At 39.8% G+C, this 18,971-nt stretch overlaps 1 protein-coding gene across 1 annotated transcript in view; it reads left to right on the top strand.

The window, feature by feature from the left end:
• The first annotated feature begins 6 nt into the window (after positions 1–6).
• Rap2a (RAP2A, member of RAS oncogene family) overlaps positions 7–18,971 on the top strand; it is a 43,698-nt gene continuing 24,733 nt past the window's right edge. The window contains exon 1 of the mRNA XM_008823594.3: positions 7–417. Coding sequence (XP_008821816.1) covers positions 104–417 — 314 coding nt within the window. The 5' untranslated portion in view covers positions 7–103. The remainder of the gene's footprint in view (positions 418–18,971) is intronic.

The following is an 18,971-nucleotide window of genomic DNA, read 5'->3' as shown; positions in this document are numbered from 1 at the left end:
GCCGCGGCCGTGAGGTGGGGGCGGCCCGGGAAGGCGGCGCGGCCGCGAGCGGGCAGAGGTCTATGTCGCGGGCGGCGGCGGCGGCGACGGCCGCGGAGGGACGATGCGCGAGTACAAAGTGGTGGTTCTGGGCTCGGGCGGGGTTGGCAAATCCGCCCTGACCGTGCAGTTCGTGACCGGCACCTTCATCGAGAAATACGACCCCACCATCGAGGACTTCTACCGCAAGGAGATCGAGGTGGACTCGTCGCCGTCGGTGCTGGAGATCCTGGACACGGCGGGCACCGAGCAGTTCGCGTCCATGCGGGACCTGTACATCAAGAATGGCCAGGGCTTCATCCTGGTCTACAGCCTGGTCAACCAGCAGAGCTTCCAGGACATCAAGCCTATGAGGGACCAGATCATCCGCGTGAAGCGGTGAGCACAGCGCGGCGGGGATCCCAGTCCCGGGCCCTCCTCCCGAGTCTCCCATCAGTGCTTTGTTCCCCAACTAAAATTGGGCATCCCCGTAGCCCCCAGCACAGATCTTTGGCCCTAAGACAGGAGTAGGTAGCGCTGGTTACCGAAGCCCCGAGGAAACAAAGTTTAAAACTTGCTGAGAGGAAAGGGTGAGTAGGTGGGTGCTGGGTAGAGTGGTGCTGGCTAAGACTGGGGCGAGCGTTTGCAGGTTGAAGGCGCTCGTGAACCAATCTTTGAGGGGTTTGACAGCAGAAACTTGCAGGGTAAGAATGTCAGTGCCAATAGGACACCTTTCTCATCGTGGAAAAGGTAAATGCTACCAAGGCAGTTGACAAAAATGAATCACTTAAGTGAGAAACTTCCAAAGCCATGCCAGCATATGAAGACACCCGAACAGCTCGCGGGGCGGGGGTTGCAAGAGTGTTAGCACGGAGAAGCGCATTTACGCCTTTCACGCTAGAGGAGTGCAACTTCATTCTTTTGTTTTTAAAAATCTAGCCACTTTTCCAAAAAGGGGGAGGGAGGAGGCTCTTCCTGGAAACTAAACCAAAGTTTCTTAAGGGATGTGCCTCACGATACTATCTAATTTAAAGTTAATTCGTATAAGCCTTTTCCTTATGTAAACTTTTCGTAGAGTGCATTTTGGATGTGATTGGTAGTCTGAATGATTTTCAGTGTTTGTTTCAAGTGGGCAGAGTATATTTTCCCCTTACCTTGAAGTATTAGAAATGTAGTGACATGTTATTGCAGAATTTTGGCAGACTTTTTTTCTAATTATTTATTACACATAACTGTTTGGTCCTTATACTGATAATCTCCCTAGTTTATCCTACCTGTAATCCTAAATTTGAAGGCGCTGTTGTACTGTACTGTACTGTAGATGTAATCACATTATCAGTCAGTCAGAGTGTACTTATTTCAGAGCCAAGACCAAGTCATTTGTATTCAGGGAAAGAGCAAAAACTGGTTACAAAATGGTGGGTTTTTATCCCAGTTTATGAGGTCGAAGAGAATACCCTCTCCCCATTGCCCCTTCCCAGCTAATAGAGTAGAGTAAAATTTTCTACATTATTTTTTGTGTTAAATTCCAGATCCAAGTATAGTGAATATTTTATGGTCTCTTCTCAAATCCAAAATCTGTGAATCTGGTGTCTTTTTACTTCTCCAGTCTCATTTGCTTTTTCTTTCTTTTCTTTTTCTTTTTTTTTTTTTCCATGTGTGGTATATTCATGTGTATATGCTTGGGGGGGTACACTTAGTCTCATTTTCTTGAGATTATTTTATCCTTAAGAGAATTTTTATGTTAAACTTTGTATATTACATTTACAGGGCCACATTTGAGCAACTTAAATCCTCCCAGCACGACTCAATTAAAAAGTGAAGGAACTACAGAATAGGGTAGTCTGAAAAACACTTGTCACATACGAATTTTAGGCCAAGTGTATCTCAAGCGCTCCAGGTGTCCCACCTTCACACTTCCATGCACATAGTAAAGCGCATACACACACACACACACACACACACACACACACACACATCACCTTAGGAAATAACTTGGCAGAATACTGGCATCACCTCAGGAAAGAACTTGGCAGAATACTGGGTAGGACAGTCCACATGTTGCAGTTTCTTAGGATTTTGTGCAGATTACATTTCTTGGTTATAATAATGGGCTAATCTGTGTACGTTGTTGGTACTGCAACCCACGCAAAGAAAACGGAGTAAAGTTTAACTCACCTTGGTACCATTTTTCTAACTAGTTTCAGTTCTTCATAAGAAGACCACTGATGAGCTGAGCCTGAGTCCAACAGCTCTTCCCACTGGGGTACCTTGCCCTGTGCGTGAGAGCCACATGAGCCCTGACATTGATGTCCTGACTTCTGTATTTCACCTAAGGCCATCATTTGTCTTCTTTGTCCGTTATGTCTTATAAATGTAAAGAGAGGATGGGGTGTGAATTTTTATAATATACAGTATATGAGGCATACATAAAGAGGTCTTTAGCTCCTCCCACTTAAGAATAAAACATGATTTTCAAATAAGTGGATTTTCAAATAAGTTTTTGAACCGACTGGTTGCTACAGGAGGTGTCCAGGGATTCCTTCCTCCCATTTGCTCACTGTGTGCTAACTGTCTGCTCTGCACTGGGGATATTTAATACCATAGTGCAGGTGGCATAGCTGAAGTGCAGAGATTTGCTGCCTTATCCAAGACCAGGCATTTATGGAGAGGATGTATAAGACCTGTTTGAATCCACGCAGCCTCTTCTGTACAAGTCTCTTTCAGCTTGGTATCTGCTGGCCCCTTCAAACTCCAAATTGGATGCCAGGGCAGCAGTGTTGGGAAGAACTAGAATGTGAGTTAATGTGGATAATTGAAAATCCATGGTAACTGATTTTAAACATTAATATAAAGGGGTTGTGATCCTACAAGTACATTTCTTTTTTTTTAACATATATTTAACATATCCTCTTATAGAAAAATATATATATATTTTTTTTAATTTTATTTATTATTATTTTATGTGTATTAGTGTATTGCCTACATGTATGTGAGTGCACCTGGGTCTCTGCAGAAGTCAGAAGAGGGCTTCAGATTCCCTTGGAACCGGGGTTAAGGAAGGTTCGTAGCCGCCATGTGGTACTGGGAATCGAACCTGGGTCCTCTGCAAGAGCAGTCAGTGCTCTTAACTGCTGAGCCATCTCTCCAGCCCCAAGTGCACTTCTTTAATTTAAATCCTGTCATTCCAACATGCTAGCAATAGCAGTATTTAAAAATTAGTTAGAAATTTTACTTTATTATGCTTTGAAATCTCATGACTTGCCATTATTCCAGTGCTTGAATGCCATGGGCTACCATATTGGACAGCACAACTCTTAGATGTATATATTTTATGGAAATCCATACGCATACACATCTTAGATGAGTCATTACAATGAAATGATACCATATGTATTAAGGTACCCAATTCAATACCTGGTAGACGAAAAGACTTCTTACTGTCATTTTTAAATTTGTTACTTTTGTGACCTAGCTTCCTTCAGCTTTATCCTCGATACTCATTGCAACTTTATAAGAAATACCTGGTATTTGTAATCACATTTTGAAATTCATTACCTACTCTAGACAAGGAGACTAAAAAGCAATGAGAATTAAAATAATCATAGGAAAATATTTCATTGGTATTTTAAAATATTTTCCCCTATTGAAGATCTTATGGGAAAACAAAAGGCCAAAGAATGAACATTTAACTTGAAGTCTCACACTAAGTTATAGCCAACAGTGAAATGAAGGTTTTCATTAGCTTGTTAGTTTTTGGAATGTTTCACTTTAAAAAATATTATGTATTTTTTATTATGTATGTGTGTGTACACACATATTTGTATGTTCGATATACATGTATGTGTGCATGTATGTAGAGACCAGATGTTGACATGTGTCTTTTTTGTTTGCTTTCCACCTCATTTTTTAAAAAATTTATCATTATTGTGGGGGGGAGGGATGCACATGCAGAGGTCAAATGACAACCTTGTGGAGTCAATTCTCTCCTTCCACCTGTATGTGGATTCTGGGGATCAAATTGAAGTCAATAGACTTGAGGCATCTCATCTGCCTTCTACCCCGTGTTTTGAGGCAAGGCCACTCACTGAACCTGGAGCTCATTGCTTTTGCCAGAAAGGCTGGCTAGCAAACCCAGGGATCCTTTGTTTCTGCCTCAATGCTGGGATTACAGGTGTGAGCTGCTATGCTAGATTTGTGTATAGGTTCTGGGGTTCTGAACTCAGGTCTTCATGCTTGCACAGCAAGCACTTTACCAACTGAACCATCTCCACAGCTCCCACACTCTCTTAATTGTTTATACACGTATATAGATATACAGGACTCTTGTCAAAGTCAAATGGACCAACTGAAAATGGCTGTACGTATGCATTCATAGGCTTTCTTTCTCTGGTATTTTTACACTTGAGTTGGGATGAGACTCACAAAGAGGAGTGGTAGAGGTAGATGTGTATTTTAATAACTCTAGACTTCTCTCTGGAGTCATAACTGCTTCTCTCTTTCTAACCTGTTCAGGGTTAGCCGTGGTCCTGCCTTTCAGTATCTTGGAACATGTTCCACTTGTTCTTAGGATAAAGCCCAGAGATTCTGGGCATGCACTGATCCCTCCCTGCCTGTGCAGATGCGCCTCTCCAGTTCTCACTGTACACCCACGTCCTCAGCTTCTTTTAGTTGCTTGAAAGTCCTTTGTCCGGGTCCTTGTGCCTTAGAGTTGTCCACCCATCTGCAGAGTTCATTCCTACTCATCCTCTCATCCTGCCTAAAAGAAGCTTAGAGAAGCCCTTTGCCCCTTACCAAACTGAATGAACTTCTTCCCTGCCTGCCTGTCATGTGGAGTACACCTTTCTCTTCTCCTCAACACAGACTGTACACGACAGCACTCTCTTTTTTCCCAGATCTTGTGGCACTCTCAATGTTCCTTTATTTCTGTGATAGTTTTGTGCAGTCTTTCTCACTGAGCTCTATGTCTATGTGGCAAGTAGAACTGGACTATAGGAAACAACAAAAATGCTATGAAATAAGCAGTGTTCAAAAAGAAAAGAATATGTGTTTTGAATGCTAAATAGACCAGGTGGTCTAAACTAGAAACTTACACAGAAGTGAGAGGGGAGGTAAGGTAACAATTTTTCAAGCTTACTGACAGAAGGGTAAAGACACACTAGACTTGATTGTACATGAAGGACCATAATGAAGACTATTACAAAAATAGGAGCAGAGGAGAAATGAAAGATGGCTTGATGGTAATACACCATTCTGTTTTATAACAGGGGAGTAGTTTTAAGTATTATATTTAGTATGTATGTGGTACTAAAGATTCTGAATTACCCATGGTGTCTATAGACCAGAATGGAAAGATGGAAATAAGATTTTAAGGAAGTAATTAATCGCACAGGGGGAGAGGGAAAGGTCAAAAGTACCCTTGGCATTTAAACATCAGCGAATAGGATTAAAAAATAGGAATAGCTGGGAGAGACCATTTCAGTTTGGGAGACGATGATCATTCAGATAGCTGTGCCTAGTAAGTAATTAGAATATTTAAATAAAGGCACAAAGATCAGGTTATATGTGAATATAAAAACTCAGAATCATCTGCATGGTTCAGACTAAAAGTAGTTGAAACCTACATAGAGCAGAAATGGATGGACATGGCTGGAAGTAGAAGTTAAAAACAGACTGGAGAGATGGCTCAGTGGTTAAGAGCACTGGCTGTTCTTGCACAGGACACAGGTTTGGTTCCCAGCACCCACATGATGGCTAACAACAGTTGATAACTCCAGTTCTAGGGGATCTGGCACCCTCTTCTGACCTCCGTAAGCATTGTATGACACAGATGACATGGGTGCATGTCCATACATGGAGACAATACATTTATACACATAAAATAAAAGTAATAAAATATTTTTTAAAAAGAAATTAGAAGCCAATTGACATAGACTGATAGACTATATACATTGCACTAGGCTAGAAGCCACAGGGTATTTTAAGGTGTGCAACGAGGTGTTCAGCTGCACTGCACAAAGTACATTACTGCTTTAAAATTTTGTTTTAAATATTTTAAAAATATTTTCATACCTTTTAAGTGATAAGCTAATTGTAGACCTTGCTCATCACAATAAGGAGCAATAAAAACTTACTCTAAAACAAAAGCATGTTGCCAACTCCTACATATTGATCTTTGGCACATGACCAGTTGGTGCTGTGGAATCAAAACCAGAGACTATATCAGATGTTTGTGCCAAGTGAGTGAAACTTCTGGAGGCCTGCTACCACTCCTTCCACAGACACCACCTTCTCCAGAAACCAAAATTTAATACCAATTACAGAGCCTAATAATTGTGAGTCATTTTTTTAAAAATTAATAACTGTGTCATGAAAATTTGATAACTAAATCCTGACAGTCAAACATAGAACAAAAAAATTACATACAAAGAATTTAAGTATGGAGAAAGGAACTGATAGGAAGAGATGATCCATTTAAATACAAAACTAGGGTTTGGGGAGATGGCTCAGCAGTTAAGAGCACTGGCTGCTCTTGCAGAGAGGACCTGGGTTCAGTTCCCAGCACCTACACCACTGCTAACAGCCATCCGGTTCCAGGGAATCTGATGCCCTCTTCTGACCTCTATGGGCATTGCACAACACAGGCGTACTTATACACATGCAAGCAATACACTTATACACATAAAATAAAAGTAATAAAATATTTTAAATACAAAACTAATTTAAAAACTTAAGAATTATGATTATAAAATAGGTATCAGCATTAAAAGCTTCAGTAGCATAGTATAACTAAAGGCAATGAGGAAAGAGTTTAAGTGCTCAGTTCCCGTCTTTCATTAGAGAAGTACAGTAGTTTAAGTCTGTAATGCCATTTTGTTGACTAAAGACACCACACTGCACATCAGATCTGTAGGCCTCAACTGGATAGCTAGAACTTTGTATATGCTCTGAAGCTTTTTTTCCTTTGAAGGGGAATCTTGTTTTTGTTGCATTCTAAAATTATAATATGCTGGATGAGGTGTCACAGTCCTTTAATCCTAGCACTTGGAAGGTAGAGGCAGGCAGATGTCTGTGAGATGGAGGCCAACCTGGTCTACATAGCAAGTTTTAGGACAGCTGGGGCTATAGGAATATCCTGTCTCAAAATTAATATATATAATGAAAAATAAAATTACAATATGATACAGTAGTTTTCTGCATATTGATAACTCCTGGCTAGAACCAATAGACAAATTGAAAGGTGAAGTGACTCTCAGTGGAATGAGATACTCCGGTAAGTGGTAGTGTTAACTCACCACTTTTCTTCAAAAAAAGTCAGATAAGTGATTGATAAATGTTAAAAGGTAGAGGAACTGATAAAAATGTCTCTAACACAGCCAACAGGACGGGCTGGTAAAGTTGGAGTCATTTTTTTTTATAACAGTTACTACTTGAATGATTTAATGGCTGGAAGAACCTCTAGGAAATTACATATGGCACATAACGGTGAAGTATAGTTCATATTATGCATATTTCTAAGCAAGGGTTATTTCATAAAACCATGTACACTCTACTTAAGGGAATTTTCAAGGATGTTTTCATCATACACAGCTTTTCTCTCAGTCACTGTCTTCAGATGCTGGACCCTTGGCATCTGCAGTTCTCTTCGGTTCTATTGTGACTTTTCCTGTTACTGGTTTTCTCTATCCTTATCTACGTTTATGTTCATATTTTTTTCAGGCTAATGGTATGAAAAGAGTTTATATGTGTTTAGGAAAATATTGGAGTTTGAATATGGGTACATTAGACTTTCAAGCAAGATTCAAAACTTTTAGACTGGAGAGTTACACAAGTTAGGGCTGGGGAGGTTTTCCATTAAATTGCTTGCTGCACAAGCATGAAGACCAAAGTTCAGTTCCTGGAGCCCACACTGAGAAAGCAGGGTGTGGTGGGCCAGGCTTGTAACCCTAGTGCTGGTGAGGCAGAGACAGGCGAATCCCTGGACTTTGTGACTAGCCAACCCTAGTTTAGTCAGTGAGTCCCAGGCCAGTGAGAAACTATCTCAAAAATAAGGAATGTCAGACACCTGAGGTTGACCACTCTGAGTCATTCACACACACACACACACACACACACACACACACACACACACACACAAAACCAAATATATAAACATAGCATTTCTGTAGGAAATTTATAATGGAATTTTAACTATGTAGAAATGAGCAATATTAAAGTCTGTAAATAAATATGTTGGTAAAAATAAAAGAAATCCAAAATGTCTGAAAGTAGTTACTATAATTTTATAAATGTTTATGCTGAGTACTAAAAAGATTTAGGTTTCCTAAAACATGGGAAACCTTTGGAAATATTAGGTCTAATATTCTAATAATATTACCTTTTTTCCAGTTATATGATCATTCTAATGGAAAACAAACAGTGCCTAATTTTTAATAAATACCTGCTTCAGTTGAAGGTCATTATTGTGCATTAAGATGTTTTGAAGTATGTGAGTTGGAGGTTATTGGGTATTTGAATCAACCAGTGGCAGATTGTATTAAAGTCATAGTTTGGAAAGTCCAGTAACAAATCAACATTGGAAGTCTTTGGAATTTTGGTGCATCTAAATACATAATGTTGGAAATACACTTTTGATCACATGTTGCTGAAGAATGTTTCTGAATAAGTTATTTAACATAAATTGCAGCTGGTTAAAAATAAGCATAGTTGGGACTGGAGAGATGGTTCAACGGTTAAGAGCAATGGTTGTTCTTGCAGAGAGGACCTGTGTTTGAATCCCAGCACCCACAATGTGGTTAACAGCTGTCCATAACTCCAGTTCCAGAGGATCCTACGCCCTCTTCTGACTTCTGCAGACACTTCACAACATGGGTGTACTTCCATATATGCAGTGTTAACTCATACACATAAAAATATAAATAAATCAAAAAATGTTTAAAAATAAGCACACTTAAGTTGTACATTCCTGTTCATAATGCTGAAGTACATTCATTGATTTGGATAGGTGGGTTTTCCTTTAGGCTTTTATGGCTTCTAATACGTTTTAAGATTTAAAGACATACCAAAACTGACATTTGTTATTATTATTATTAATTATTGGTCTTTTTTGAGACAGGGTCTCTCTGGCCTGGAACTCACTATATAGACAGGCTGGCTTTGAACTCACAGAGATCCACCTGCCCCTGCCTCCAGAGTCCTCGGACTGAAGGTGTACACCACCATGCCCAGCTCAAAACTCATATTTTAAAGAGAACTATAGTGAATATAACTTTGATATGTGTAAAACCCCAGAACTTTGAAGACTGTGTGTCTGCTTCTGTTGATCCTTTCATCAGTAGCCTCCACATATTCTTGACCAGTGGCTGTGTCCCTTTTGACACAGTGAGCAGGGGGTGTGAGCACACGGCTGAAACCAATGTTTCATAAAACAGTAGTTAAACTTGCTGTGTTCCTTGTGTCCTGTTTTCTGTTTATTCTTTTCTGTTGTGTTCACTGTTCTAAGTGTTCCCCATGGCCTCCCAAAGGACTCTCATCACATGGCATTTAGAAATTGCTAGCTGGCTTAGATTATTTTATTCCAGAAACACTAAAATGGGACCATCTCATATTGGAAACAATTCTCATCTTCTCTCCGTTTTTTTTTTGGTCTTTTTGAGACAGGGTCTCCCTGTAGCCCCAGCTGTCCTGGAACTCACCATGTAGACCAGGCTGGCCTTGAACTCACAGAGATCAGCCTGCCTCTGCCTCCCAAGTGCTGGGATTAAAGGTGTGCACCACCATGCCCTGCTCTCCTGCTTTTTTTAAAAAAAAAAATTTACTTACTATTTTTATTTTATGTGTATAATTGTATTGCCTGCATGTATGTAAGTGCACCCATGTCATGCAATGCCCAAGGAGGTCAGAAGAGGGTGTTGGATCCCCTGGAACTGGAGTTATAGACAGTTGTTAGCTGCCATGTGGGTGTTAGGAACCAAACCTGGGTCCTCTGCAAGAGCACCCAGTGCTCTTAACTGCTGGGCCATCTCTCTAGCACCTTCTCTCCTCCTTTCTAGTATCCTGCAGTGATAACGTTAAGATTGTGAAAATGAATACTTCCCAACATGAGTTAGTAGATGGTCCCTCAGTTGCAAGGAAAGAGTGTTTAGTCACATCATCTTGTTCAGCCTAATAAGGAAGGATGGCCCCTGCCTTGACATAAACTTAAAATAGAGCAAGAATGTTGTACAAGCTGAGTATCTTTAATCTAAAAATCTGAAATCTGTTAAGTACTCAGAAATCTAAAACTTTGTGAGCACCAACCTGATGCTACAAGTGGAAAATTCCACATCTGACCTCATATAGCCAGTCACACTCAAATCATAGGTGCAATGAAACATGAAACATTCCATACAATTAATTGCAAGCTATCTGTATAAATGCACACAAAACAGTGACTTTCATATTTAGAGGTGGGCTCCATTCACATGGTAGTGTATTATGTGTATGCAAACCTTCCAGAATCTGCAAACTGAAGTACTTATGTTGCCAAGTGTTTCATATAAAGGGTGTTCAGTTTGTAGTTAATACACACATTTAATTACTTGATTTCGAGATTGTCCATGACTACATCCAGTTGATGAGAAGGTTGGGAAAGTCTGCTGCATTGGTTCAGGATGCCATTGATTCAACAGAGTAGATGACAGTAACTAGGAGAGGAGGACCACAGTTACAGACATCTTCAAGTTACTAGTAAAGCTGTCCAGGAGAAGCATTGTAAACCTTTGTTCAAAACATTGAACGATGTCTTTTCTCATACTTTTCATCACCATAAAAATGAATAATTCAGATGTGGAACTCCTTTATCATATTAATTATTCAATACATAATGTTTTCTTCTTTACCAGATGCCTTTATGGCTCTCTGTAAATGAAATATTAGTGTTTTCCCCTGTAATTGCTTAGCTAATTTTATTATAAATTCAAAATATGCCCATTCTTCAGTTTCCAGCGAATGCCAAGAATATTCTATATAATTCTCAAATACAGAATTTTATTGTGTATAATGATCTTGTCTGTGAAAACAGTTCATGTTGCTAGGTTATAGCTGAGCTCCAGCCCTTCTTAGACATGTGGTTAGCAGTCTCTGCATTTTAAGTTCCTCATCTATAATATGGGTATGATGAATAACTAGTGATATAATGAACATAAATGTTCCTTTACATAGCACCCCACAAATATCAAGAAGTTTCAGCAAAAATCACAGAAATGAGAATGAAACCCAAACATTTATCTTTGTAAGATTATTGTAATTTCTTAGGAATTAGGCCCAATTGGCAGCACTAGATCAAGGTACATTATGTATCAAATCTAGTACCACATTCCCCTGGTTTTCTCCTGTGTTAAACATTCATGAAGTGTGCTCTGCAACTTAGAGCACAGACCTTGAGTGCTTTGTAGTTTGTGTCTTCCCTTGCTCCTGGGGAAGTAATTTTGGTGAATGTAACTGGTGATAATATTTTTGTAGCTCACAAGAAATTGTAGTGATTTCCCATATATGGTGAGGATTTTTGTTTGTTTGTCTTTTGGTTGCTTTGTTTTTTGGTGGCCCCAGCTGGCCTGGACCTTGTTATGTCAGGCTGACCTGGATCTCACAGAGATCTACCTGCCTCTGTTTCCAAGAGCTGAGGTTAAAGGTGTGCACCATCATCATGCCTGACTTGGTATATGCATTTTAATTATAAAAATGTTACATAAAAAGTAATCAACATAGCAGATTACTATTTGTTAAATTGTACTTTTCTTTGTAAAAAGATGGTGATAGTAGTAGACTTTTTTATGAATACCAAAAACTATTCATGGGATAATTTTAAAAATAATTTTAACACTCTGACTGGCTATATATAGTAAAGTGTTGACAGATATTTTAAACCAATTCCAGAAAGTTTTATCTGACTTTGTATAAAAATCATCACTGTCAACATCAGATATTATGGCTTAAGCCACCTCATTTGCATAGCATTGCCCTGGGCATTATGCAAAATAAGTACAGGATACTATCTTTAGCTTTCTGATGTGCCAAAATGTACTGTCAGTGAATACTTATTTGACAGTGTTAACTCATACAGAAGTATAGTTTTTAAAACAATTTGATTTTAAGTTTCAAAATATTTTCTACCAGAAACATTGCTTTTATCAGGCCACCTTTCCTGGGGAATTTTTCATTCATTCTAACTCAAGAAAAGTCAGGAATTTGTCTATAGGACTAACAACAATTATATATTTACTATGGTAAATGTCTTAGTCCATTTGGACTAATATAACAAAACACCCTAGACTGGATAATTTTTAAACAATAGAAATTTATTGCTTATAGTACTGGAGGCTGGAAAATCCAAATTCAAGGTGCCAGAAGATTCAGCATGTGGTGAGGGCCAGTTCATAGATGGTGCCTCTTGTCACATCCTCTTACCCTCAAAGAGGCAAAAGGGCTCCCTCCATCCTCTTTTCTAAGGGTGCTAATGATCCCTTTCATAGGGAGTGCTACCTCTTAAAGTCCTCAGATCTCAGTTTTGTCACATTAGGAATTAAGTTTCAACATACACATTTTAGGAAGGATAAACATTCAGACCACAAGAGAATTCAATATGTTTTTATCCCCTCTATCCAAATGTAATTTCTTTCTCCACCTATTTTGACTATTTGGTTTTCCTGCTTTAGGAACCAACAGTCTAAACAAACTTTGGCTACCAGTAATCTTAGTTGGTAAAGTGAAGGACCAGATGTCCTTTGTTAACACCTGTAGTTAAGTAAGTGCATGCATGAAGGCTAACTGAAAAGGCATACATTTAGACATGAAAACTCACTAGAAAGGTAACTCGTGAATGGCATACATACACAAAAGTAGCTAGAAAATTAACCAGACTTCATGTTTAGTCTTTTTCAATAACAAGAGAATTTTTCAGTGAGTTACTCAGTTTTTCCATGATAGTAACAATACATGGAAAGGTGTTTTCAGTGGTCTGGCATTAAGAAGCAGCAGTACTTGCATAAATCCTTTGCGCCCCTGCTCTCTAAAACGAACCAGTTTTAGAATTCCATCCCCTTTTTGAGCAAGAATATATGCAGAACACCATCTTCGTAGGTGGAGCACTGTGCTGGGAGGAGCCTCCAGTTGGAAGGTGAGTTCAGCAAGGACAATGCTGTGATCCACCAGCAGCATAACCTGGACAGCCAGCCAGATGCTGGATGTTTATCATCCTTGCCCATCAAATCAGTACCTTAGTTACGACAGGATGCTTCCCTGGAGAGGCATACGTTTTAGAAGGCTGCTGTCCATGACAGAAAATAACCACCCAGGCATATGGCCTGGTTTTAGACACTCCTGGAGGCAGGCACTGTTTGAGGAAGGAAACTTCTGTTGCTCCGAGCAGCACATCCAAGTCCTGAAGCTTTTCTTGCTAGACTGTTGAGTGGCTTCTGACAGTCCCATGTGCACTTCCCCTGAAGAAGGACTACTGCTTGGATCTGTTATCTTTGTTCCAGAGGTGACATAGGTCTACTATGGCGTATGTCTCTACCTGGGACAGTTCAGGTCGGTGCCTGCTGTACTGCTACTCCCTCCTTCCCAGCTCAAAAGGGCCTCAGTCTAAGCCATCTATTAAATGGTTGCTTTTAACTCTGACATCAAATTCTGTTTTTAGACTCTTGACAAGTTATACCTCATTTTTGCATATAATTTTATCTAGTCTAAATGGTGTTTTTGTTTGATCCTGCCAGCATCTTACTGTTTTTGTCAATTTTGTTAATCCTCATGAATGTGTTCAGTTTTGAAAGAGGCCTTTGTTGTTATTGTTGTTGTTGTTGTTGTTAAGTATACTAAAGTAAAGATGGCTATAGATTCTTTGATATAACTTCACTTGAGAAGGGCCTATCCATTCTTTTGTGTCTGGGCAGGCCTGTCACTGTTTTGAATGGTAGAGGATACCAGTTTGGGACCCAAGCTAAAAGGTCTAGCCACTTCCCCCTTGGTTTCTTGGCCCCTTGAGCTGACATTTAAGTCATGGACAGAAGTCCAACACTCCGCTGGGAACTGTGTAGAGACTCTGCAACTACATGGAAAGGGGAGGGAACTCTCTCCCCACCATTCCCACCAATGCCACAGCAGCACTCACCCTAGCTGAGTATCTGTGTGACCCTAATTACTGTCACATCGGACAAGAAACTAGCTCACTGGAGCATTGCCCAAATTCTTGAATCACAACACTATGAAATCTAGCAAAGTGGTTACTTGAAATCATTAGGTTTGGGGGTAGGTTTTTTGTTGTTTTTTGGTTTTTGGATTTTTTTAAACAGCAATACTTACTAGAAACAATATGTGTGGATAAGTTGATATTTTAGAAATTGTTTCAGTACGAAAGTATTGTTGACTCTGGATTTCTTTGGGGGATCTTTGAAACATATTTACTGAAGATGAATAAGTGATATATGAAGGAATTAATGAATGAATGTGTCTTAACTCTTTAAAGATGGCCAGAATCCCTACCATCTGCCCTTGCCATTTGTTTAGTGTCATCCTTCTTTTGCCCAGTAGGAACTATATGTTAAGTCACATTTAATTTTATTAAGAATATAGCATATAGAGAGAGATGACTTAGCTGTTAAGAGCTCTGGTTGCTCTTGTAGAGACTCAGGTTGGGTTCCCAACACCCACATAGCAACTAACAACCTTCTCTAACTCCAGTTCCAGGAAATTTGATGCCAATGTTTAATGCCCTCTCCTGGTCTCTAGGGACACTGCATACGTGTGGTGCACTTAACTTACATTCAGGCAAAAGATACACATAAAGTAAAAATAAAAAAAATTTAAAGGACACAGTATATTAAAGCTTAATTTTCAGTAGAAAATGGAAATATATGTACATATTCTTTCCGTGTTTCCTCACTCTTCACTGTAGTTCTTGTGGTTATAAAACTAGCTGATACATACCATCTAATTTTTGTTAACCGAAAAGCTGCTTCTGTGTAGCTGGTGATACTCTGCTCCAGCTTTGACATCTAGCACCTGAAACATAGAAAATACTCATTAAATGTTAGTTGAATTTGTAAATAGAGGTTCCTTGGGATCATTACATTTTATATTTTGACCTTATCCCACTTCCCTGAAATATTTGGAGACCCTTAATAATTTAAGCAACTGCTGAAAGGCATAATGAAATATTGGAGTATCCTGGAGAGTATGCATCCAGAAATACTCTGTTTGCATTGGCTGTGACATTTCTGTCATTTCAGTAGTATGACCTTAATGAGAAACTTCACATTTGAAAACCATCATTTTGCTAACCCATTCTGCTCTGTATGCATAAAACCATCAAGGACCAGTTCCAGCCCAGGGAACACAGCTGTGGCAGTTTCCACCTGTTAACTTCAGAGGCTGTACTGCTGGTTTATCTCAGAACTCCTGATGCTATGTAGAGTTTGGGGGGAGGGTGCTCTTTTTCTTTTGTACCCCACATTGTCTTACTAGGACTTGAGAGCCATGGTTCGTATCTAGTGACAACAGTGTTTGGAGGAAGACGATGAGCAGAATAAGAAAAAAACACTTTGGTTTGGAGAAGGTAGTAGTCTTTTTTACTGTGATAAATGGCTTTCAGACCGAATAATTAGATTTAGCCATACTTGAGCAGAATGTAAGCCAGAGACAGGAAGAAAAAATGCTAAGTAAATTTTGATACATGTTATATTACTGCAGTTAAAATTCTAGAACTGGCTTGCTAACAGATGGTTTGAGAGAACTTAGAGATGACTATTTAGCATCCTCATAGTATTTTACAGTATTCATAATACTTTAATGGATAATTCATGTGAATTGCTTAGTGCAGAGTCTGGGATATACCAAATCCTCTGTGGGTGCCAGTTGTTATTAGTAATCTTATTGCCATTGTCTTCCTTGATATTATATGTTAATATTACTGTTTCAAAAATGAGCCAAGGCTCTTGAAAGGCAGGTGACATATCTAAGGGAGTAGTGGCAGGACTTCTTTGTAGGTCCTCGAAATCCAAATCTACATTGCTCCACCTTGTGACTTCCATCTTGATTTTAGCCCGTGACCAGATTGGCCTTGACTGTTAGCCTAGGGGTAATCTTTTATTCAGGCACTGTGGAGAACCGCTGCATATTTTTATAGGTAGTTGAGGTGGGGAGGGGACTATAAAGCAATGTTTTAACTTAATTATTGTGGAAGTGGCATATAGGATAGTGTAGAGGGGTGAGAAAGGATTGGCACAGTTAGGAGGCTGTTAGGATAGCTCAGGTGTGTGTTATTTTGGAAATGAAAGGGTTTGTGGTAGATATGAAAATGAAGGGAACAATTTCTTACATGCAATAATTCCTGCTCTGTCTGTCCCCTGTAATCACTGCTTCATGGACCTGGTGTTACAGCCTCCTCTATTCCTGATGATGATTAGAGACCTCTGGAGATTTAGCTTACCACCCACTCTCCCATGCCCCAGTGATTTCATAGAAATATATATATATATATATATAATCTTTCTATGTTAGTGTTGGCTTGAAACCCTGTCATATATCTGCCACTTGTCATTTTCTGTTTTCTACTGCGAGAGACCTCACTCTTTGCCAATAATAATTGACTTCAGCTCTTCCTTTGCTGTACGTTTGTTTTCTTTTCCATTGATCACCTGTTACTTTTCCTATTTCAAACCTAAATCTCCTGTGGACCACCAGTCTAGTGGCAGTTGAGTCAGCCAGGTCCAGCATGGTGGGTATCATTGGTACGCTCTTTGTTCCCTCCCGAACCGTTCATTGCCAGGGTGAACAGGTGACGATTCTATGGCCGTAACCTTGGTTTTCTAGAAATTTGGATTGTAGATTTTTTTTGTAGTAAGGTCTCACTCTAGCCCAAGCTGACTATGAACTCTGGTGTTCTTCCTACTTCAGCCTGTCCTGTACTGAGATTAGAGGCATGAGCCACACATTTGGTGGTCATTTTGTCTTAAAAACTAAAGGGTTTTTGTTTGTTTGTTTTGTCTTTTTTTGAGACAGGGTCTCCCTGTAGCCTCAGCTGGCCTGGAACGCACTGTGTAGACCAGGCTGGCCTTGAATTCACAGAGATCTGCCTGCCTCTGCCTCCTGAGTGCTGGGACTAAAGATGTGTGCCGGGACTAAAGGTGTGTGCCACCACACCCAACTAAAACTGAAGCTTATTTGGGGTTATTTGTGCTTAGTGATTTGTAAATAAGAAATATTTTCAGTCTTATTGTGATTGTAAAAAGGTTCTCCCCCCAAAACACTCTTGTTCATAATTTAAAAGTTCCTAAAAATCTTAGGTTTTCATAGTTTTGAAGTATCTTTAAATCTTCCTCCTTCAGGGGATAGCTTTAACAAAATTAGTTATAACTGAACTGTAATGGTTTACCAGATACATTTAAAATTTTCTAGAATGAGGGATGCTGAGAACATATGTCCTGTAATATATATAATCTAGATATAAATTTAGAGAACAGTTTGTGTAGCTTGCTTACTCCTGAGCAGTTGACTTAATGTTTTCAAGAGTAATATTTGGGCCTGCTTAACACACAGGCTTCAGATTTCAACATTCAGTAAAGATAGAATGCATGTTTTATGTTTGAACATCTTAGCACCTTTGATAGATAAATCTGTGTGTTCAAAGTAAGACTTATGACTTAGGTTTAAGTTGTCTATGCTTGGTTGGGTCCTGAAAACCCCTTAGACTGTAGAGTAAAATTAAATTGCACCTGTGCCAGGTACAGACCAACAGCTGTGTCTTAGTTTGTTCTTCATTGCTGTGACAAAATACTCTGACCACTACCAACTTGGGGAGAAAAGGGTTTATTTAGCTTACATATCCCAGGTCACAGTTCATCCGGAAGCCCAAGGTAGGAGCTCAGGGCAGGAGCCTGGTGGCAGGAGCTGGAGCACAGGCCATGGAGGAATGCTGCTTACTGGCTTGCTTGCCTGGCCCCTGCTCAGCCTGCTTTCTTATGCAACACAGGCCCACCTGCCCAGGGGTGGCACCACCCCCAGTGGGCTGGGCCCTCCCACATCACTCATCAAGAAGATGCCCCTCAGACATGGCCACAGGCCAGTCCAACAGAGGAAATTCCCCAGCTGAGGCTCCCTCAACCCAGGTGTGTCAAGTTGACACTAAAGCTATCCAGCACAAACTGTTTTCTTCTACCTTACTTTGATACCTTGTATACAGTGCTTTAAAAAAAGTCAACTGCGCCCAGCCCTAAGTGGTACATCTAATACAATCTCTATACCTAAGGCTCAGGGAACATAGCAGAAAAGGGGGCAGAAAGAGAATATAAGAGCTGAGGGACAAGACGCCTGCTACCATTAATGCATTCTAGATATGATAGGGAAGCTATCTCCACAGTATGGTAGTTGAACAAGATCTACCTAATGACAAAACCCAGTTGGTGGATGGGGGAAGTTTCATGGGGGTCCCACCTCAAAATGAAGAACTGCAGTCACTTATTGGATGCTGAGGGAGGGAGAATGTTTTCTCCAGGGTCTAACTCCCTGAGAGGTTATCTAATCCCAAGTGGGCAGCCCCAAGCACAGGTACAAAAATACCACCACTAAATGGTCTCACTGTGTATACATATGTATATTTGTAAATGTGTGTATGTTTATATAACAGTAATAAAGAAGACAAGAAATTGAGGAGTAGGGGGGACATGGGAGGAGTTGGAGAAGGCCTGGAAGAGATGGAACAAATGCAAATACAATACCCAGATATGAAATTCTCTAAAATAAAATTGAAATAGAAAAAAGAGCCAACTGGTTTAATTCAGGCGGTTTTTATACTTGGTTTCTAAATGACAAAGCTTTAGGCTTGTAGTTGCAGACATTTCCTCACAGGTAACACGCTTTTTTTTGGCATGGGTAACCTCCATTTCTAATAGTGAAAGGCCAGATTAAATGGAATCATA

Source organism: Nannospalax galili, unplaced genomic scaffold, assembly GCF_000622305.1.
Source record: "Nannospalax galili isolate Female #2095 unplaced genomic scaffold, S.galili_v1.0 scaffold528, whole genome shotgun sequence".
Classification (NCBI taxonomy): Eukaryota; Metazoa; Chordata; class Mammalia; order Rodentia; family Spalacidae; genus Nannospalax; species Nannospalax galili.
Note: the sequence above shows the minus strand (reverse complement) of the source record. Positions and strands in the feature narration are given on the sequence as shown.